The sequence below is a fragment of the Sturnus vulgaris genome, chromosome 1 (genome assembly GCF_052056855.1).
Source record: "Sturnus vulgaris isolate bStuVul1 chromosome 1, bStuVul1.hap1, whole genome shotgun sequence".
Lineage (NCBI taxonomy): Eukaryota > Metazoa > Chordata > Aves > Passeriformes > Sturnidae > Sturnus > Sturnus vulgaris.
In genome coordinates, this window is record NC_142243.1 from 101,063,685 (window position 1) to 101,087,513 (window position 23,829).

The 23,829-nt window shown below is 35.9% G+C and overlaps 1 protein-coding gene across 1 annotated transcript in view; it reads right to left on the minus strand.

Annotated features, from left to right (window-relative positions):
* DOK6 (docking protein 6) overlaps nt 1-23,829 on the minus strand; it is a 249,953-nt gene that overhangs the window by 87,449 nt on the left and 138,675 nt on the right. Inside the window, exons 4-5 of the mRNA XM_014870907.2 lie at nt 18,705-18,824; nt 8,955-9,144 (exon numbers count right to left, since the gene is read on the minus strand). Coding sequence (XP_014726393.1) covers nt 8,955-9,144; nt 18,705-18,824 — 310 coding nt within the window. The remainder of the gene's footprint in view (nt 1-8,954; nt 9,145-18,704; nt 18,825-23,829) is intronic.

Sequence of the window (23,829 nt, forward strand, 5' to 3'; positions counted from 1 at the left end):
TTTCACTAAGGATGCAGCTGCTGAGAAGTGGTGAAGAATACATATTATCAGAGTTGTTATGATATTTTAAAGGTTTGAATCAAAACATCCTAGTTATTCACCAATATATATTATCAGAGTTGTTTACCATATTTTAAAGATTTTTACCAAAACATTCTAGTTATTCACCAGTTCAAGAAAATTGTTTGATTTGCAAAATAATGTCTCCATTAGTTTTTTTTTTCAAAATTATTGTCTTGGTTTTGATTATCAATAACTTTTTACAGAACAGCATTTTTTTTTCAAATCAATGACACAATGAATGAAATTAATAATTAATTAATTAATTAATAGCTGGAAATATTATTTTCATGATTATTGATTGAGTTTTGAAAGCAAAAATTGCAAAAAAAACCTGCAACAATTAAAAAAAAAAAAAAAAGCTAGTAACCTCCACAGTTACTCACACATTCCAATACAGTCTTGGGTGCCATGAGATCACATATAACATAAGTATGTTGGGAAATGTGTGTACATATAAAGCTCTGTTGGTAAGAACATTTCAACTTACTAATGAAAAGTTAGCATAATGCTACTGAAAAAAAGGATCACCATGGAAATTTCTATGCTAGAATTTCTGCTCTCACACTATTGCCATGTCCGGAACACAGAAGTATTTCTGGAACTGCTATCCATCTGTGACTGACAGCGATGGCCAAAAACACTCTACTGACCTCTTTTGCAAGCAAACAAGTTACTGGGTACCCACATTTTCCAGAAATACATCCTAAAAAAAGGAAAACAAAAAGATGCCAATAGGTATTTTATAGAATAGAATATGCTGATTTGGGAGAGATCCATCAGGATCATAGAGTCCAACTCCTGACCTCGCACAGGACACACCATATACCTGAGAGCACTGTCCAAACTCTTGAACTCTGTCAGGCTTGGTGCTGTGACCACTTCCCTGGGGAACCTGTTCCAGCACCCTCAAGGTGAAAATCCTTTTCCTGATATCTAGCTTAATCGTGCCCTGACTGAGTTTCATCCTGTTTCTTTGAGTCCTGTCACTGGTCATCAGAGTGAAGAGATCAGCACCTGTCCCTTCTCTTCCCATTGTGAGGATGTTGAAGATTGCAAGGAAGCCTCCCCTCAGTTTCCTCAAGGCTGAACAGGCCAAGTGGCCTCAGCTGCTACTTATAAGTGACTTTATTGTTTCTGAGAGCAATGAATCAACACTGCCTGAAAGGACAAGGGGAACTAGGCAGATATTAGGCAAAACCTTCCAAGACCAGCCTGCTAAAGCAGTTTTCTCAGTTCGAGTAGTGAACAGCAATCAACTTATACTCAACTGGATTTCATTGTAATGAAGACTCAACCCTGAGAAAATAATCAAACTTCCACTGCAATTGCTTTTGCATCTGACATACAAGAGTCAGCTGTTCAACACTAAAATGACCTTTAGAATAAACCTATGTGCCAGCAGAGGGACCAGAGCTCCTGACAACCAATGAAGCCCACAAATGTAAAAAATGGTGCCCCTTTATCCTTCTGCAATGCTCCATGCCTGCATGTGGAGGCAGGGGTTTGCACAGGTTCCTACATATTCATGAACAAGGCTCTTTTGTTGTGCAAATTCCAGACTTTGCATTTTGATTACTTCCTTCTATGTTTGTACAGTACACAGCCCTAGCATAAAGGATATTTCAAACCTCCTCCTCAACTGATGATCCTACATTCATAAGCTTTGGAGAAAAGAAGGATATATTAGTGCTTAGCATTCTTGCTGGCTACACGGTTCTCAGTGCAAAACGTGGCCTTCTGGATTGCCCTTTGTGAAGCATTTAACACTCTTCCACTTTCTATATAGATAATTAGGTGTCAAGTTTCAGCATTTTTAATTAGCTCATGCAAATAATCTTGCTGGGGGAGAGATGCAACAGTATTTCAGTGCTAAAATAGACACTGTTACTGTAAATGGTATCTATATATTAAAACAAGAACATTGCAAAATCTATTAGTCTTTTGTATTTAAAAGCTTTTGAGTTTTGACATATTTTTTTAAAAAAACTAAATTGTTTTGGGCTTCACATATGAGTTATTTTAGTCCTCCTGTAATTTCTAGTAGGAAGTTAAAGGTTATTCTGCCTCTTGGAGATAAAAGATGCCCAGCCTGCTGCTGGGGCATCTCGAGTTATCCAGACCTGCCATATGAGATTAATTATTGCTGTTGCTGACTGTGTAATTCAAAGGTTAAAATGCAGGATTGAAACAATAAGTGAATCCTAATGTGATTAAGACTGTATGAATTATTTTGTCTGCTTCTTCTGCACTCATACATTACACAGCAATAACCTCGTTAGCCATATTCAGCTTCAGGAATATTAATCCAACAATGCGTGCCTACAGGAGAGCACAGGTATGAAAAAGAGACAATTAGAATATGGTAAGTAAATAAATCTTTTGGGCTCACACATGGATGTAAAACCTTCTGAAATGGTGGCTGGTCTTAAAATATTTTCAAACAGGCCCTGATTTATCTATGAGGTCCTGTGTTATGAAGGGAGAAAGCAAACTAGGCATTTCATCTGAAAGGTACAATTCATTAGTTATGTCAGGATCATCATGAGGAAATAAATACGCTGTATGCTAATACATTAGTCAAACACAACACAATTCTTATCTATTTCATTAAAAAAGCTTTGCAACATTTCAAATAAACAAATGATGTTGGGCAGCTAGTGAGCAGTTGACAACTGATTCCTCTGTGATCTGCAAATATAAACCACTTCTACAGACACCTCAGAGACAATGGCTTTCCTTCTGAGCTGTGTTCACTGGACAAACTTTGGGTGACTGTTTTTTCTAACTGCATGTCTTTCATTCAGTACAAATTCCTAAGAAAATTTACTGCTTGGGCAATGCTGAATTAATGAACTAGTGATGTGCTCATTACTATTAATTTACTATTTATAAATTTATTCATCATTATGCTACACAGCTTCATCTATGAAGTTTGGTGCTCTGTCCTAAGAATTGCTGACTTCTCAATCTCTTTCTGTTAAAATTAATAAAGGTAATTTTATTCTCTCAATATATTGTCCTTCTTAAGATGTCATTGTTTTTCTCACAAAAATTAGCTTTCGCAGTGAAGTGAAACGGATCAGGCATTCTTTGTCAGCTCGGGAATATCTTTTGTAGGTTTGACACCATGAGCGAATTTTCAAAACAGGGTTAAAAAGCAGAATTCATCAGAAGGTACAATGCAACCCAATCTTTTCTCTGCTTCCCATAGTCAATTATATGATGAAGAATTTCATTGCTATGTGAGTTTTGGTGGCACTTGCTCTGACTTATCAATGCTAGAGCAGTCTGAGAGGAGCCTTAGCAGAGAGAAAATGCAATGAGCACTTTATAAATCACTTACAATGAGCTATATTAGCTTCTACTAGTAAAACAGTTCTTAGATTAGGTACCATGATCAAAACCAGAGTAAGAGTCCTGTAGATGAGTTAAACACACAATTCCTTTTCAAGTAGGGTTTAAGTGAATCAAATGACTAACATAGAACTTATTCCAGGTCAAGAATTTGGCAAGAGGCAAACTGAGAGTTGGAATGGAAAAAAGTAGGAATGGAACTACAATTACAACATATTACAGTATAACCTTGGCACTGCTAAATAGCAGGAACTAATGAAACCTTTTCAGTGCTAAGAAATGCCACTTTCCCTAAAATTAGAGCTGCATCATTACTGAGAAAAAATGCCAGGGTAGGATACATAAAAGAGATGAATGTTCCTTTTCAAGAAAGTTTTTTATTTTCAGATTTTAGCGATATATGCTGCTTGTGGAAAGGATATGAGAAAGAAGTGAAGGGACCATGAGGAAATATAAAACCACAGAAAATTTATATCATGCGTAATTTGGCTTTTTGAAAATATCACAAAGGTTTAAAAGGAGGAAAAGATCCTAGCAAACTTAACTATTTAAAGTGTGGGATACTGAGTGCTCTGAGCTAACATTTATGTGAAATGATAAATTATTTATTGAAGCTGCACATGTACTTATACTGCTGCCCAACCCGAAGTGACTCACAAATTCTATCACAAGCTTATGATTTACAATCATATTTAGAATGATTTATAATATGTGATTTATAATTCTATCGTAAACCCATGATAGATAAATTTAATCCACTATTTAGATAATCCACCAGCAATGAGGAATTGCAGGCTTCTCTTCAGGGATGTACAACAGTGTATGAAGTCCCATGACAGCTGTCTCATGAGACACATACATAAGGAGCCTCTTCCCACATAAGCAAAAAAGAGAAAGTTTCTATGAGTGAGTTTTAAGGGTTAATTGACTAATAAATTTCATATTAACACCAAAAATCACCACAGAGGACTGACAGACAAATGAAACATTTCAGTCAGATGTAGTGCCTGAAGCAAACAGTGAACTTTCTGCTTCAGATAACCCTGGCATCTGTGTATCTACCACAGAGAAAATGAGTATATCAGTCTTGGGAAAAAAAATCTGAGAAATTCTCATGTCACCACTGTATAATGTTTGAGCTTAATATTTTTCTAGCCAAAGAAACAGATTCCAGATCTTAGAAGTGATAGAGAAGACCATATTTCATTAAATTTTCTCTGATGAACAAAAAAACCCAAATCAAAGGCAAATAAATAAGGAATAGTTTAATGTGGTTCAATGAATCTCTTTGAATGCACAACATGAATTAACTTGAAAATACTTGAAATTGTATAAATTTCAACATATTTTCTACAAAGTAAAAGAAAATGTATTTCAGAAAAAGGAGTGTGTAATAGATTTGTGACTCCTTCTGCTTTCAAAAATCCAAGAAAAATCCTTCTGCCTTAAACTCTCTAGTCTGCTGGAAACTCACAAAATTCGACAAATTTTGGCTGGAGCTTCCACAGCCTATCCCCTATTTTCTGACTACGTTTAATTTGACTTCAGGTTTTTGGGTTTTAACTTCTGGCCAGTTATTTCACTTGACCAGACAGCTTCCATACATAGAAAATAACGTAAAAGACAAAATTACAGTAAAGCGAAAGAAAAAACATTTCAAATGAACAAGGAGTCCATATGTGCTTAATTTTCTCTGTGTCTCAATTCTGAATACTTACGAGACTCCTCTTATGCTCTTAAAAAGATGCCTCAGACAGCTTGTTTAGCTAAAAGGAAAGCTTGGACAACTGTCTTTTGCAGTTACCAGAGAGTGGAGTTTAAACATTGTTTATGGCCTTTACAATGCATTTTTTGGTTTACAAACATCAGCAAAATGAATCCTGTAACTTGGACAAGAGACTGACGAGGATGTCTTCACACCTGATCAGGACTATGAAATGTCTCACCTGTAGCTGCTTTACTACTTTTCTGCCATGTTTCTTAAATTGCATGCACTTGCTGCAATCCCCTGCAAATTAAGAGCAACTTCACCTGGACAGCTAGGGTGGGCAGCTCTGTAGGGAGACACTTCCCGTTTCAGAGGCTTAAAATCTGAGACAGTCAAGGACTAATTTAGCCCATGTAGATGGAGCAGCACTTCCAAAAGTCTGAAGAGAAGAAAGTGCACCCATGCAGGTCAACTCTACAGTGTCTCCAAGGTATCCAATATCCAAAATAATGAGAATGACGTGTCTGAACACATTATATACATCCATGAGCTAAGGAAATCCTATGAATCTTTGATGATTAAACTCTAAAACTCCTGTTATGGTTTAATCCCAACAAAGTATTACACAGCCATTTTCTTACTTCCCCGCTGGGATGGGGGAGAAAATTAGAAGGGTAAAAGTGATGACATACAGTGGAATAGGTAAAGTAAAAAAAAAAAAAAAAAAAAAAAGCCGGGTGCACATGCAAAATGTCACAAGGGATTAATTCACCACTTCCCAGCGGCAGACAGGTGTTCAACCATTCCCAGGAAAACTGCTCTCAACCACACATAACAATGACTTGGGAAGACAAACGCCATCACTCCAAATGTCCCCCCTATTCCTTCTCCTCCCCCTGCTTTATATGCTCATCATGATGCCATACAGTACAGGACTGTCCCTTGGGTCAGTTGGGGTCAGCTGTCCCAGCTGTGTCCCCTCCCAACTCCTTGTGCATCCCCACCCTGTTTGCTGGTGGGGTGGGGTGAGGAGCAGAAAAATCCTTAACTCTATGCAACCTCTGCTCAACAATAATTGAAACATCTCTGGGTTATTTATTAACCCTGTGTTCAGCACAAATCCCAAACTCAGTCCCATACCAGCTGCTGTGAAGAAAATTAACCCTTCCAAAACCAGCAGGACTCCCCAGTCCAGTGCAAGACTGGTTAGTTGGAAAGCCTAGATGTTAAAAACGTAAATGCTGTGCTCTGATCCATTCAGCGTGTTAGATAAACAGCATTAATCTGCACAAAGCCATTGTAGTGCCTAATGGAGTTGTGAATGGCTGTTTTCTGATAGGTGAAGAGATTGCATGGGATTAGCCCTAATCAGGTACTTTAGGTAATGAGAATCTCTCCATCCAGCATTGAACAAAGCCACACAAAACTGTTCTTTCCCCATATCCCAGCAGGGTTTGGATATACAAAAAGACAGATTAAGGAAATTACTGAGCAAGGAATACTTACTTTCATTGGTTCAATAAATAATAAAAAATAAGGACAAGTCTAACTTCATAGATAGCGCAAATACACATATTTACAAACTCTAATCCAGTGCAAAACTAAACAGAAAAATCTGGCAGATTAAAAGAATCTGAGTTCATTCCTCCCATATTTTAAACATTCTTCAAATGGTGTAGTCATTGCATTTCATTAGACAAACGTGCACTTCAGTTTTATACATCCAAGTTCATATTCCATTTAAATGAAAAGCAATATATTTATTAAAAGATGAATTTGTCAAAAACCTTAATTTTGATCAATTTGTTTAACACAGTATCTCTTTGTGAATATGTCCATTTATGTTTTTGAAGGGATTTATTTTCTCACACAAAGTAATATGAAAACTCCAGGTGTAAAATAAATATATGAAACTGAGCTTCTAATGTTCATGCAAACCTCATACACATATACTGGATATCTGCTAAAACACACTAAAACATAATAACCTATTTAAAAATATTTCCTTTAAAGCAATTGCCTACATTTAATATTTAAGCCTTAGGGAAAAATTAAAGCAACAACACCTTTACAGCATAACATTCTCATAAAACATGGATGAGTGCTTCATTTCTGATAAAACAACATGCATCAGGAATTTATTGTATTAAGGTACTAGCAGATCAGGGGACAAAGAAAATCATGTTCAGAAAGATGAGAAAGATGACTTGTTGATTAAAAAATAAAAATAAAACCCCAAGCAAATGAAGAACAGATTTTAAAATGAGTGCTATTATTGCCCTATATAATAGCCTTCAGATGTTATTGAAGATACCAACTTTTCTCTAGCCCTATATTTTTACCTTTATGCATTTCCAAATCAGATAGATAAAGTACTCCCAAGCAAGCAAAAAGGGAGGAATCAGATCAAAGTCAATAAAGCATGACAATGACAGATAAAGGCAGAGCTATCTCATAATAATAAAACATAGGAAAACAATCCACTTTTCATCAGGTCATATGGTTTGTGGACTGTAGGAGCAAATGATATTCAGAATGGAATAGCATGGAATTAAAATACTGTAGGAGGCTTGAAATGGAATTAAAATACTGTAGGAGGCTTGAAATGCTAATTCATGCTATAATTATGTGTTTGAATAAACCCCTCAGCTTAATCACTGAAATAAAGTTGAAACATGGGTCAGCTTTGCTTATTTTTACTGAAAAAATATTAAATAACCCCACTGATGTCTTCATGTGAGCTCATCACAGTAAACTAACAGAGAACCAAAATGGCCTAGTGACAGCAGTCTGCATACACAAATTAGTGGTAAAATGGTAATCCCAGCTATAGAAGTGGCAGAGGAATTTCAGCCATTATTCCCCTAGACAGTAGGGGCCATTTGATCCGTGGTTTTGTTTCTGATCACTAACTGTACTTCTGTGAATATCTGTTAATAGTATTGAATAAGCAAACATCAAAAGGCATATAAAGATTTTTTTAACAAGACAGTCTAACCCAAGAGTGTAGAGACACCTGTAATTTCACAGATGGCTTCAGAAAATTCAGGCTCCTCATAAAGGAGTATGATGAGCCATAAAAAAACCCAACCAAACCATAAAAAACAATAGTCTAGAACCATAAAATACAAGCTGAAACACCACCAGAAGGAGAGTTAAATGCAGAACTATTTTTGTGCAGAAATGCAGAAAAGGCACTGAACCTAATGGCAAGATATGAAATGCATTTAAAAAAAATGAAAGAGAGACAAAACAGAGCTCTATGGAAATTTAAAACTGATCTGAAGATGGAAATGACAATGAGGATTAAAACTGCAGGCAGGAAAAAGAGCTAGCCTTTTTATAGGTTCACAATGTTCTCTGTACTCCTGCTTGCAATTATACTCTAGAGTGGCAATCTGTCATCAGGAGCATCCAAAAAGAGTAATATCCACTGTAATGGAAGTTATTCCATTCATACTTGTGTGGTGAGCCTTTTCCATGATCCAGAATTAATTTTTTCTACATCAAAAGTACTCAAATCATACCACACTAGTGTTTAAGCACAGAGAGACTCATAAACCTTAAGAATGACATTTCAATCACAGTTAAACAAAAGTCAGAGAGAGTTTAAGCTCATTTTTAATATGAGACATATTAACACTTATTTCAAACACTGGCCTGAATATATTGAAAAGTAATATTCAGCAAAGGGAAGTCTATGGACAGGCCATGTATTCTGTCTCACTTTATGAGGAGAGGCTTATCTAACATATCAGACTGCTTATTAAAAAAACAAAACAAAATCTTATTTATTCTTTTTTTTTTTTTGCATGTCCTTAGCTCTTACCTTCCAGACTCAAATGTAAACCACGTTGAGTCCCGTCCATATCTCCTCAAAGAGCTCAGAGGCCACATGACCAGCTTGACCTTGGCATTGTGGATGTCCCAGAGATAGATGTTTTCATGTGTGATCTGCATTGTACATTCCCCATAGATATCTAAATTTGGTGTAGGCATAAGGTATACATTGAATCGTTCTGGAAAAAAAACACAAAGTAAGATATCACAGGTTAAAGTAAGATATCATACCGAGGAAAAAAAAAATTGAAATAAAGTCTTTAGTTCTGATGATCCAGAAATCAAAGCCAAATTTTTGGCTTTAACAGAGCTAAGGATTCACCGATGCTGAAACAGTCCTGCTAGTGCATCAGAGAGGAGTAAGAGGAGAATCATCTTCATTTCATTTTCCTTATAAATGATGCAGCAATCTGAAACATGTTTCACAGATGATCTGCATAGTCCTTTGGGATATATGTTCCCAGTACCTTTACTGAAGTCCTTTTCTACCCTCACATTAAGGTCCATGACTCTTTACAAATCCAAATTCACAATGATGAGAACTCTGACAGAGGCTCCTCTCTCCAAGAACAGAACTAAAGGCAAAATTCTGGTAAAAATATGTATATGCAACCATTGCCTCTTAGAAATGTTGCCCTTGAAATTGCAAATCCAAGTTTACTTATTGAAGCTTGTTAATAATTACATTCCTTGCATCCAGTTTCTGTTTATTTGCCAAAGTCATTCTTATTTGCAATATTAATAACAATTTCAATCATTTGTTGCTTTCTTGAAACATCTGATTCAATATGATATATTATTATGGTCATGACATCAATCACTATCAGCTGTACTTTGCTTGCAAAGTGCACTTATTGCAGTAGGAAGTCAAGGGCATTAATAATTTTCTGAAGTGCCTGAATTGCATGTGATTTAATAAGCAATGCAAAAAAAATCATAAAAAAAGGGAAAAAATGGAAAAAAGGGAAAAACCAAGATGATGCAAAACACCATTAACTCATATGTAAGGAAGCAAACCTTATTAGGAAGAGAAATTTAAATAAAAATGTGTTTTTCTTTGACGAATAACTAATGTTTCTATGAGTTGCTTCTAAAAAGAATGAAAAACTCAGTTAAATTTCTGGTGGTACAGTTGGAAGTGCCAGCCTATATTTTAACGATACATGCATTGCAATGTCAGGGCTTAATAACATCATATGGGAGAGTGCAGTACATTAAAAAATTTCCTCTCATCCTTTTTTTCATTTTTGAAATGGGTAGAAATGCAAAATGTCAGTTCTACTGCCTGAAGGGTGTTGACAAAAAAGGTAAGAAGAGTTTAAAGTATGAGCATGAGCAATGCTTATTCAATAACAATATTAGGAAAATGTTATTTAGAGGGACAACTGATAGGAAAACTGCCTCCAATTACTTGATAAGTAAAAAGGGTTTGGAGTGGAATATCTTTAATTCACCACTGGAACTGAATTTTCTCACACTGTCCTCATCAAAATTAGGAAGGAATTTAAATTTAAGTGAGAGAAATTTATTGCAATGCTCAAAATCAGCTTCCTATTCTGTTTGAAATTCAGTATCATAGACATTATGTCTCTAATTTCTAAACATTTGATATATATATATGTTTTTGACTAAACAATTGAAATATTGCAAGTAAGTTAATATAAAATATAAGTGTGTGTGACTTTGTGTGTATGTGAATAAAATAGCAAAGGTTTGAGGTATTAGAGAAAACAAAGAATTGCTGGCTGAGCAATAAAAATTGCTGCATTGCTATAAGTAAACTTGTCATCCCCAATGTTGTTCTGTTTCAGTCAATTTAATTTTGTCCTATTAATGACTCCCCAATTGATTCATTTAGTCACAACCTCTTCTTCCAAGTTCAAGTTCTCATTAGTCACACTAATGGGTTTTAGCCGAAAAAGTTTAATTTTATGACTAGGATCCCATGTGTAAAAGTCCAGACATTTTGTGAAAGTCTTGTGACACACAGCACAGATAGATTAGCAGAGGCTGCTGAGATCACTGAGGAGAATCTCCCCTGGTGCTCAGAGGAGTGAATGGGGCAGGGGTTTAATGTAATGCCTACTAAACTAAATGGAAGGACTCACACTTGGGAATAACGGGTCAAAGACTGCATTGGGAAGGGAATGGTGATGAACAAGGTAACTTTCACTTTGCACTGGAATTACATCTATATGTATGTATGTATACATATATGTATATACACCCTTTCAGTACCCATATGTCATTGGGATCGTCACACAGAAATTCCTCACAACTGTGCAGGTGTGTTTTTATCAAATATTAGACTCCAGCTTTGCATTGCCTGGCTGTCAGTTATTGCTGCTTCCCTCCTCTATTTGAAAGAAAGATGCAGTAACTGGCCTGTCAGCTCTTTCTCTCTTGCATGACACGAAATAACACAGTGTATCTATGGGGGGATGGGGTTACTATACCAGAATGAAAATCTTTGTCTTTCCCCATCTTCACCGACAGAATGCTTCAGACAGCAGAGAAAATGAAAAGGTACAATTATTTTTTGAAGTAAACATTAAACTGTTGTGTGGAGGCACAAAATATTTCAACTTGCTTTAGATGTTACCAGAATAGTCAGGAAATTCTCATCTTCTCTGATGTCTTTGAGGATATTATTGCATGAAGGGCATTCAGGACATATGGTATCCTCAAACTGTCAGGAGACATTTGCTGACTTTGCACGGGAGGTCAGTGTCTAAGGTGAGATGTCAGGGATTAAAGGAAGTATGTCTGATTAAAGTGAACATCAGCTGCAGGGCAAAACGTAGCACCCTTGGAACTGAATCAAATTGGCAAGAAAAACAAGTGTACAAACATATGTGCTGGAGAAGATTGAGGATAGATAGATTTGCTTTTGGAACAAAAATTACTTTTGAATAGTGGGCAGCTGAAGACACGGAAAGGTGTAGATACTATTAAATGCTTTTATTAATTAACATGCAGGGTCAAATTTTTCCATTTCAGAAAATATTTGAACAAGTATCTAGCTAATGGTAATACAGTCATTCCATCTTTAGTGGCGTGTTTTGCCCTTACACTTATCGAGGCAAAAACAAATATTCATCGCAGGTCAGATTTGGGAATCCCAGCTGAATTCTGACACCAAATCTTCTGAGTGACATTGAATAGGTTATTTTGCTTCTCTTTGGTTCAGATACCATCTGCATACGAGTAGGATGGAATAATAATACTTCATTGGATAGCAAGATTAAGCAAATAGAAGTTAATAAGGGTCCTGGAAAGTAGGGAGATAGAAGAAACCTTGTTGGACAAGATAAGACTGGGACTGAACAGGCACAATTCCTCAGCATTCAGGATTCCTATCCTCCTCCCTTCCCTAAACTGGTGAGAGTAAAGTTCAGGGAGTGGGAGACCCAGGATGAGAAAAAATTGATGATATATTGCTACACTTATTATTCCACTCAATGTGACTGCTCTTTCCCATCTCCTTGAATAAGCAGAGCAATGCTTCCTAATACACTTAGTGCATGTAAAGGTGTTTAGCATTTGGGCTTTGGCAAGAATGCAACATTTAATAATGCTTTCTAGGGCACAGGAGCATAAGAGTCTTTATGAAAATGAGCATATTGACTGAGACTGAGACTTGGCAGCAACTCCAAAATGTTCTCAGCCTTCCAGCTGTACTGGGGGAACAAAATAACTGAAGCCCAGTGATCCTGATTCTGCCATTTTATCACTGGATTCCTTTGGTTAAATGATCCCAGCTGGAAAACCAATCAGATGACATTGCAATCTTGCAATTCAGATGCTTGGTTTCATTTCAGCTTTAATGATGGGTAAAAAATTACTTACAGAAAGAGACAGGTTGATGGCACCTATATAAATAAGCAGATATTCAGTTTATATGTGAAACTCCTCCACCTATGACTTCTGCTGCTGACCAACTGTGGCTAATTTTCAGGTGGAAAGAGAGCTTAAAGTCTTGAAGGTGCAGCATTTTGTGTTTATTCATATCTCAGGGCTATTAGAATGTTTCCCTTCTGCTGTATGCAGTGAGGAACCAGGATTTCAGAATAAATATTTTTCTTTTTGCTTATAAATATTCTGCTTTGCTTCCATTAAAAATGTAAGCATCTCAATAAAAATATGGTAGGTAAGTGCTTCAAATTGTTTCACTGGTAAGTAGTAAGGTAGAGAAGAATCTGAAGTCACATTGGATTAACTGCAAACACCTTACTTTTCTGAATAAAGCTGTGTTTCACTTATTTAAAAAAAATCCAACAAACAAATCTATTGTATAAAAATAGATTAAGGATAACAGAAGATGAATAAAAAACCATGTGAAGTGCTTTTATGTATTAAATTACAGAGATTCTACAGACCCTAGAAAATGCTCTAAAACAAGTCAGCTCTGCGAATGTAATTACAAAGTCTCTATGCTTTGGCTCTAGCTTGTAATCTCAATATGAAGCACAAAGAAATGCCTCATAATCCTCTTCTGAGGATTCAAGGACGTTGTTCACTATGAAAAGCTACATTTTTACTAGCAAGAATTAATGAGTTTCTTGCAATTAAAATCCAGGAAGCAAGATTGCTGCTCCTGTGGAAAGTTTTTAAATAAAAAAGGAAGGTAAAACCAATGTTATGAAAGAAGAAAAACCTTACAAAGGAAGTAATTTTATGAAATACTAATTTAAATATTCAGCAAGGAGGAAAATCAAAAATTCAATTATCTTTCAAACTTTTCCAGACTTTGAAAATAAAAATTAGGTTTATCATGGAGCAAAATTAAAAAAGCCAAAACCACAAACAAAGCCTCAAAACACATAATTAAAAAGCCTCATATTGATATCACAGGAATGAGTTAGGGATGGATCTGGCCTTTTCTTCAGTTTAAAAATTTGCTTTTTAACATTTGCCCATTTTCTTCAGGTTTTACAAAGTTTAATAGAAAATGGTTTAGTACAAGTAACGTTTATTATAAAATTATTTAGTACAATTATTCAGCTACTTTAGTACTATTATTTAGTATTCAAAACTGACAGGAATAGAGTCTTCACCAAACAGATGCACCTGTTCCTAAAAAGTGAATTTATTAATAGTCTACAAATAATGCTTTTTTAACCAATATTATCTTGAATATTCGGATTTCTTTTTCACAGTACATATAGTCTGTTATTGTATATTGTCCATTTGGATGACATCTTTCAAACTGCTTCCTTTTATAAATAATGAAAATAGGGACACATTGAACACATTGTCCATTGTGAGAATGGAGAAATTCTAGATATGACATCACTTGGGAAGATAAAAATTACAAAAGAACCCCAAAATCCCCAAATTTGTTTTTGCCTTTATGTTTTGGGGTGTATTGCAAATGCCTCCAAGTGCATTGAGAGCTGGAAAGGAAGCTTCCAATTTTTTTTCAAATGAAGTCAACACTCTAGATTCACAGCTTGTTCACCTAGCATCAGCTTGAGAAACCTAAGGATTACGAAATGTGCATGTAAGAATCACAGCATATTGCTTAGAAGACTTGTCAACAGTGTAATCAGACCCAACTTAGTCCAGATTTTCTTTCATGGAGTTATAACTGTGTATTATTATTTGTCTTATCATTGCATATAAAGCTTCACAGCCATTATGCTAAATTAATTACCTGAATAGGATTATGAAGTGAGGCCTCTAATGCTTTTGCTTTCATAATGCATTTTAAATCTAAAAGGAAATTCATAAACACTAGAGACCATGTTCAGTGTGAAAAGAAATTTAAACAGAAACAAGGTTGCTGCTATAGGGCTGAGGTACATCAACAAATCAATTAGATTTGCAGGAGAGGGAAGGTAAAATGGTTGGAGAGCAACAGAAGCTTCATTTCACATCTCACTTTAATTGGAATTTGTGCATCATTCCAGGCTAAGCAGCCATTAGTTGTGAGCCTTAAATTTAAAAAGAAAACCACCTAATAGTCGTTTTCTGCAGCAGAGTTTACACAGCAAGACTTGTGGTAATACTTCTGGAAGGCAATAAGGGAGCTGAAATCCAGTGAGAAGCTTCCTGTTACTGATGTGCTCTGCACAAGAATTCCTTAGATGTCTTCTCTCTCCTTCCTACAAGACACAGCAGCTCTACAGTTTGCCTCATTCTCCTGCCACCACTGCAGAGCTGCTTGGTGCTGGAGGCTCAAACAACAAACAGATCTCCCTGGCACTTACTGACCAACCCAGAACTAGAACAGAACGCCTCTCGCAGGTACTTAAATTTCTATTGCCATGTGACAGAACTGCCTTGTGATTATATGGCCTTTGCACACCAAACAGCACTTCTGCCAGCCTTTGGAGCAAACTGTTTTGCAAACCATGTTGTTGCATTTCTGCCACAGAGAATCAGGTGTCTTCCCTTCTCAAATCTAAAGCTCATCTCAGAAAAACCACAAGAGCAAGACTGGGAAGATAAACAGGCTCAGAAATAATAAAAGGATGTATTAAACAAATGATAGAAACCACACGTATTTTCTTTACTAAGTATTTTCTGAAATGTAATTTTTTGTGTATAAAAATACAAATAGCATGTAGCAATTTTAGTAGCCCCAGGGCACATACAATGACAATTATGAAAATTATTTCCATTGTTGCAAACTGAGGGTAGTGACTTTGGTGGTCACATACAGGAAAAAAAACCTACAAATCTGCACTTCAGAAAGTTGGAGTCTTTTTTTAAGACAGAGCTAATTTATTTGTCTAATGTGTTTGGTGAATACCCCTACATCATTAAAATGTCCTTTAAGAACAAGAATGGGCAAGTAATTGAACACATGAAGAAAACTGCATATTAAAAATATTATCTCTTGGAAAAGTAAAGCAGCTCATAAAAAACCCCACTTTATTAGGCTAGTTTTTCTAGTACAAAGAAGTATCTTTATCAAATTTTACACATTTCAGAAAATCTTTAGTGAAAATTAACTATTTGAAAAAACCTCAGTGGAATGGGATGCGATTAATGCTTAATACACCTGTTCTTTCAGGATTAATTTATATTATATCATAGAGATATGAGCAGTATGACACTTTTATTCAAGGTCTTTTAGCCTTTAAAAGTGTGAAAAAAAATTTCCGAAATTGAAAAATCATTAACATCATAATATTTATTACAGTCTGTGGTCTTGCTCAAATAATAGAGACATCTTTTGTTCAGTGACCTGAAAGAAAGCCTTTGTATGGGTCAGGCAACAGAACTTGAATAAAACTAGATTTGAGGCTGTGAGACTTTGTTACATGTTTTACAAACTGCATTCTCACATCTCTGTTTCAAGTAAGCATTAATAAATTGACTAACTCGAGAGGAATTCTATGAAGTTGACACACTTGCAATATGCTTTGAAGAAATGACATTCAAAGGTACTACAGTGTTATTCAGTTCTTATTTACCACAAAAAAATAAAATTATCCAGAGAGTGACATAGCTGCCATTTTCACAAAGAGCAATATTTTAGATGCTTCATACACATAGGTGCTGTTCCTGAATTTCCAATTGTAAAATTAACTTTGACCTTTCAGTTTCAGGTCAACGAAAGCTCAACAAGAATATTTATAAGCAAAAGCTCAGTAGACTTTCAAAAGTTTTTGAGGTATCTTTTGAGCTACTGTTTTGGATAGCATCTGTGTAAAAGCTGCAATATGGGGAAAATATGCAAAAAAATAAACTAAAAATCTGAAATTATTCCACCCAAATCACCAAATGATTCCACCCTTGCACTAGTCACCTTCCCAATAACACTGTCATGTGGGGAATGACACTGCCAGGTTTTCAGAATAAGATAACCAGTGTAAACTGAAGGGATGGTTCCACTCAACTGAAGAAATCCACTATAGGAATTTGAGTGCAACTGCTGGCTCTTACAGCACAGATAAATGAACAAAATGCCAGATTTCATACCTGCAGTAAGCATCTCTGCACTTTTTCCTCCTTCTAAGTTGATTAAAAGACACCCACAACAGAATTTGCTTTGCCTCTGAACAAGATAACTTTGAATTTCAAACATGCTTATTAAAATGCAAAATTGTGCATCAAGGGGATGAGGGAAGGATGAGGATAGGTATCAGAATTACTTGTTTGAGGTACTGTAACTAATGATTTAGCATAGCATGCTCGTCAAATATTGGATTATATGTATTCAGTCACTTGTTTTAAAAGAATACAGCTAATGATACCCTCCATGCATTATTATTCATGTGAGTTGTACAACAAATACATGCTTTGCCTCTTTGTTTCCTTTCATTTATTTACTTAGAACAATAAAGATGATAATTACATTCATATATGCTGGTTGGTAACACTGCAATTAATTTCTGGACTAAGGCAATTGAAACAAGACTAGTTCATACAACAGAACTAATATATGCCTCCTAGAGGTCATGTATGTCTAACTGGATCTCTTTCAGGAACATGATAAAATGTAATATTTGTCATCTATGTCCAAAAGCTGCTGGAGAGTACATGAATTCACTACAGAAAGAGCTTGACAAATTTCAAGCTACTTTTCTGTTCACATCTCAGGCTTTTGACAAGGTTCATTTCCTTTCACATTTGTGAAAGACCTCCACCTGTTCACACAGTTCTCTCTTCAGTAGCATGCAGATGAGTTTTATACCTATAGCTTATGAACATATAGCAGATGGGATGCTTTGAGTGCTGTCTGATCATTATCGCTTTCCTACAACATTAGTAGCTCTCCCTTTGTTAAGTAGTTTGAGACTACAAATTGAATTCTGTATCTCATAGCAGGCAAACAACTTTATGAACATTTGAACTTCTTTTAAATCCCACGTCAACATGTCTGCTTTTTGAACAAAATTCCTTAAAGATTTCTGTATATTTCATGCTGTGTGCTATTAGGTTCAGAGAAATAATATAATAAATATAGTGCCATACATTCTATAATTTCATTACGTAATTTTGTTTATAATGAAAGTTGGCTTGATATTTTATGACCATTGAGGCAGTGTGTTATTACTTTGTTGAAAGCTATTGGATCTTATAAAAGCATCAAGACAGTAATAATCATTGAGAGCTGCAATTTAGGGAGGACTAAATGAGCACATTTTGTGTTGCCCTCGTGTTCATTAATAGGAATTAAATGACAGGGTAATCACAGATTTTGTTTTGCTATTGCCTATTCCATCCAGTAGCATTCTTCCTGTGCATGTGTCTAATCCAAATAGCCTTTAGATGAAGACTTACAACTCAGGCTTAGTGCTGGCTAACATCTGTCATTGCCCTTTTCACCCATATTTGACAGCATTTAGATGATCCTGACTTCAATATTCAAGACAGGTAGGAATTTAAAGCAAATATGTGTTTTGCAGTCCAAATTGCTGTTGGTATGTTCATCGCTGTCCTTAAAAGTCTGCAAAACAACAGCTGCTGCTTTATTCCTCTGCACAGGAGCCATCCTTTCCAGAAACAGAAGGGTCATGGCCGTCATTTCCCGTGACAGGGAACACAATGAAGACACAAAGTCACTCTAGATGTATTATTTGGCACGGAATTGAATCATCTTTATTTGTTAGAAAAAAAAATAGGGTTGAGCTTCAAAAGCGTATCCAAATGTATTCAAAAGTATTTAGTTACTAATTACGTGCTTCCAGCTACTAGCAAAAGTCCTCACAACAACAGGCACAAGCAAAGATGACAAGGGATATCACCTAAGAACCGATTTAGGAGCAAATAAAAAGTTACTTACCATTTTGTTCTCTCTGGACTCCAGCAGCAAGCAAATCTGGTTCCCCAAGACTTATATCATTGAGCCTGGCCCCTAGGCATTCCATGCAAAGATGTTTGCACCATTCCTCTGCCTCAAGCTCTGAGGAAACAGAAAAAAAAATCCATTCATGTTGATATTAAAAAAAAAAGGTGTGAAGTTAAATCAATACTTTCTTACTGTCAAGGTTTATCACAATATGCTTGTATTGAAACATGAGTTATTAGCATAAAGTCCCACATTTATTTCTTTGCCTCAATTTAGGAACTTCTAAAAAGAGTTCCACTATGAGGACTGCATCTTCCATCCTCACATTTGAGGATAGGAGGTGGAGTTAACAAAGAAGAGGAATAATGAATTTTCAAGGCAGTATATTTCTAGTGGGCCTTCTGAAAGAAAAAATGCAATTTAGAAAAACTTCATATATAATAGCTGAAGTATTCTTTACTGCTTTTTAGGCAAGTCTGAACTCTTAAGGTACTTTCTTTTTCTAAAGGTGCAAGAGCATTTTTCTAAGGGCAAAGGAAAAACAGTAATAAAACACTCTTCAAATTCCAAATTTCCCTCTCTGCTGTAGTGAAAGACTTAATACACATCATCTCAAGTTGGAGTTAACACAGTGTGAAACTACAACTAAGAAAAATCATGCAACTACCCTGTCTTTTATTTGTAGGGAAGACTTCCCCTAAGTGAAAGTTCCTGGAGAGCAGGCTCAGTACCATGCACTCACTGAGCATCCATGGTCACAGTCAGTCTCCATCTGATCATCTTTAACAGAGAGCAACTCCAGTGATCTAGAAATGTTAGGATTAAACTGCCTTTTTTTTCAGTCCTTTTTTTGAGACATTGGGAAAATAATTTTTTGACAATCTCTCCAGTGTGCTGCTGAAACTTGGAGAGAGAAAAATACTGCATGCAAGCCCCAAAGCATTTAGTGATGATGAATCATTGGAATTAGTGAATTTTTTTATCTGAGAAAAACTCCACTAAGCCTAATTGGTACAGTCCTCAAATTCTTGCCTGGTTAGACATAGATCTCATAGAAGCATTTGCTGGACAAAAAAGGGAGGCAAGCATGCAGTTCCAGGTCTCCAAGAACCTTTGGATACCTTCCTTTGTTCAGTGTCTTGAATAATCCAGGAACAGATCTATATATTTCCTGAGTTATTCTGGCTACCAGTTGATGAAGCTCCCAGACAAACAGCTGAAATAACAGAGCCTATTTTTGGATTTTTGAGAGTCAAATAAGGTTGTTGTCACAAGAATTTGGGGGTGTTTCTTCAGAGTGTTTTGTGGTGTCCCTTAACACTTCCTGCTTTTTTGCAGTCTTTATCTCAGGGCACAGATTCCCAAAGCTGGTCTTATAACATCCTCATTTCTAGTGGTAAGAGACAGAATACTATGTCAGTAATATACAGATGAGCTTTGTAGGTGAAAAGAAAATATTGAGGTAACAGCACACTGTTTTTTCAACACTGCTACAGGTGCAACTTCCCTCACAGAAGTAAGGGGAGAATATGTTTATCTCTGGACAGCAGTAAAAATTTGCAGATTTTAAAAGAATCAAGATGAATTTGTTTAAATGCCTACTTCCAAAATTATTCTACCCATACATGAAGAAATTTCCCATATATTTTCCCTTCCTCTCCTTCAGCGTTTGCCATTTCCTTGGATACTTGTGAGGTCTTTTGAACCAAAGCCATGCCTTATAAATCCCTCTTTCCTGTGGAGAGGTTTCCTGCCCGGGAAATAGATGGACCCCAAGACATGCTGCCCTATTCTGACAGCATGTGGATGGGGTGAGGGAGCAGGGCACCAGCACACAGGTAAGAGCTGAGCTGCCATCGAGTTACCCAACATCTGCTTCCAATTACACATAAAGACAGGGCAATCAATGGGCAAAGCTGGTAGCACAAAGGTGACAGTGCAAATACAGGCAAGTGCTCTTATATTTTTTTTTTGCTTCTTTTCTGCCTAAACTCTGTCACAGAACAATATATATGCTGACAAAATGCATAGCTCTATATAAAGCTCGCAATTTTTCCTGAAATGTGGCCAGGATACAATATTTAATGTATTTTACAAAATCTGCATTTTATTACTTTTTTTCATCTACTTGCACCCAGACTGAAAGGGTTTGTGCTGAAAATGTAGAATGAGATGATGGTAAACAAACACTAACCTAACCTTCCTAATATTATAGATAACTGAGAAGAAAGTGAAACACACTGGTAATTCCATAAATCCAGCTTAGCATCAATATATATTCAAGAGGACTCATGTAAAAGCAACAAATTCAACTTATATGTATTCTCACACCAAATTTCCAGTAGATGTTTTTGGAAACAAACAAACAAATGAAGTATTCTAGGAAGCTGTTTCTTCTATGTGTTCTTGTTTTCCCTCCTCAATCTACTTGCTTCTTCTCTTTTACAGGAACATCTAGGTCTTGAAAGTTTGGATCCAGAAACCCCTTTTCAGAGTGTTCAACTGGCAGTTTATTTTAAGCTGCTGCCTTATTGCTGCCAGACACTGATGATTAGGCCCAGATTAGACCATTCTCCAACTGCCATACAGAAGAAACTTATCTTAGTATGAGCATTATAAGATCATGCCTATATTTTGCAAAGTGTAGGCTATAGCATGCATTGTACTGCTGTATAACTCAAAATTTCTATCTTGTCAATCTTCTAAAATGATTGACTTCATGCTACAGGAAATATAGTTTCAATGCAGAGCTGAAATATCTTCCCACAGACCTGTGAGGATTTGTGTCTGCTGTCAGAAGAATCAATGTTATCTCCAAATGTGTCTGGAAGGTCAGGGGTATGAAGGTAGTGTATTAGTTAGTCCTGCCTAATGCATTCTGATAGCTATTGCTTACTTACAGAGATTTGCCTTCAACCTTTTCCTCAATGGACATGTGAACCCTTTTTTCTTTTGTTTTTTTTTAGAAGCAGGTGAATTACTTTTCAAAACCAAAGCCTTGATTCTCCTTTCACCATGTGCATCAATAAAGCAATTCACCATTCTTTTGTGAAATGTCTACAGAATGTCTTGTGTTTCTGGGCAACAAATTAAATATTACTCATGGTACAAAAAATTATTTATTATACTTTACAGTAAATAAATGTGTCATATCAGCAATATTTAAGAATGCCATGTACCACATCAGAAACAGAGATATCTCAGTTACTTCTTTATTTTGATTACATGCATCTACTGAAACAGATGAAATATTACAGTGGAACCAAGTAATAAAAAAGTGTCAGCAAAATTGTCCTCTTTAATGCATGTAGATTAGATTTATTAGTGGTAAATGCAAAGTTTTTAGTCGTTAACTGGTACTTGTCATTGGAAAATTTATTTTCCTTTTAAGATAACTGAATTCCTGGGCTGAATGATAAATTGTAAAGCATGCTTTCACAGCTATAAATAAAATCAAAATACTTGCATTTTTATCTCTACTGTTATTTAATTATAAAATGCTACAATACAAATCTCATGAGGTGAGATAAAATGCAAAGAGATGGGAGACATTAAATAGGCACTTAAATTGCATAAGAAATATTACTGGGAATAAATTTGTAAACTTGTTATTCAATTTGCTATTGACAATGTTTTCCTGCAGCTGATCTGAGTTTTAGGTCATGCCTGAGGTTATATGTCAATTCTGCTTTGTTCTCAGGTGATTACAGTGTTGCTGCACCTAGTGTGACCACTGTGTTGGATGATGTGGGTTTACTGATACAATAACAGTGATGAAATAATACTGGCAAATTGTGTTAGAGATAGGAATTTGTCATAGCAAAAGTGTTCTTCTGCTACTTACACTTTAAAAGAAATCATTACACACAACATTCCCTACAGAGAGTGGGGTGAGGGGCAATGAAAAATCTATGGACACATTTCAATTCACTCGCCGTAGAAATCCTCTAGATCTCTTTCCATCTGGCCTCTAGATCCTCTAGACCTCTAAGGCTAGAGGAGGGATTGTTTTGAGACTCCTAACTTAAGGAAACATTTTGTGTGCAGACTTAACCAAACACCTTCTGAATCCTGATAACTTCACGTTCTTTCACGTTTTCCTTCTGTGTTCACACGGCACAATCCTACAGCGGCATTCCATCTCCCACCAGCACAGCCTGACTGCACAGCTGGATGCCTCTGGGCTGAGATAAAGCCCCAAAGTGCTGAGCCCTCCTGACCAGTCCAGTGCCCTCCATTTCAGGAGGTCCATTCCATCACTATAAGCAGCAGTTTATTGGATTTGTAAATAAAAGGGCTCAATTTATATGCACCTCCTAAAGACAAACCTCTTCCCCTTCTCATGCAGCCCACATAGAGTGATGTGGTCAAGAATTTAGGTTGGAAATAGCATGTGTGCAATATTAGAGGGGGATAAAAAACATTATCTTTGTGCAAATGTAAAAACCTCACTTACTTTGTGTTTTACCTGATGTCAAACTATAAATCTGAAATGTTAGTATCTTCATTTCTGAAATATTTTTATGCATTTGCTGTACAAATTATTTAGCTCTTCTTCCTTCTAAACGATTCTACAAGAGGCACAAATCCAACTAAATATTGTTACCCTGAATGAAACTGAAGGATCTTTCCTGTTCAGATTAGTAGGATTTAGACGTGATATTCTCTACCAAGAAATAAAGATGATACTGAGAAATGTGCCAGTTTATCTCTTCTAAAATCACTCAGGCTTAATTAGAAGTTAATAAGAAAAAATATTATAGAATTCCCACAGGATTGATGTGCTGTTATACTGCATCACATAAAATATATGAAGCAACTTAATCCTTTTTTTTTTACTAGCAAATAATACTATTGCCTGCAGGCATGTAATTTCTTATCAAAATCAATAATACCTTAAAGACATCTATCTTTTATCAGGATATATATCATCCTTTGATGATTTGAAAATAATTTGATTTTATAAATATTTAAAATAGGTTATCTTCCATGTCTCTGTTACTTAGGGTACTTTTAACTAGAGCACATCACACACACAAACACAGATACAAATCAAAAGCAATGCGACTATTTCATATCTTTGCTCAGAGGAATAGAGGGATAGAGCTTATTGTGCATA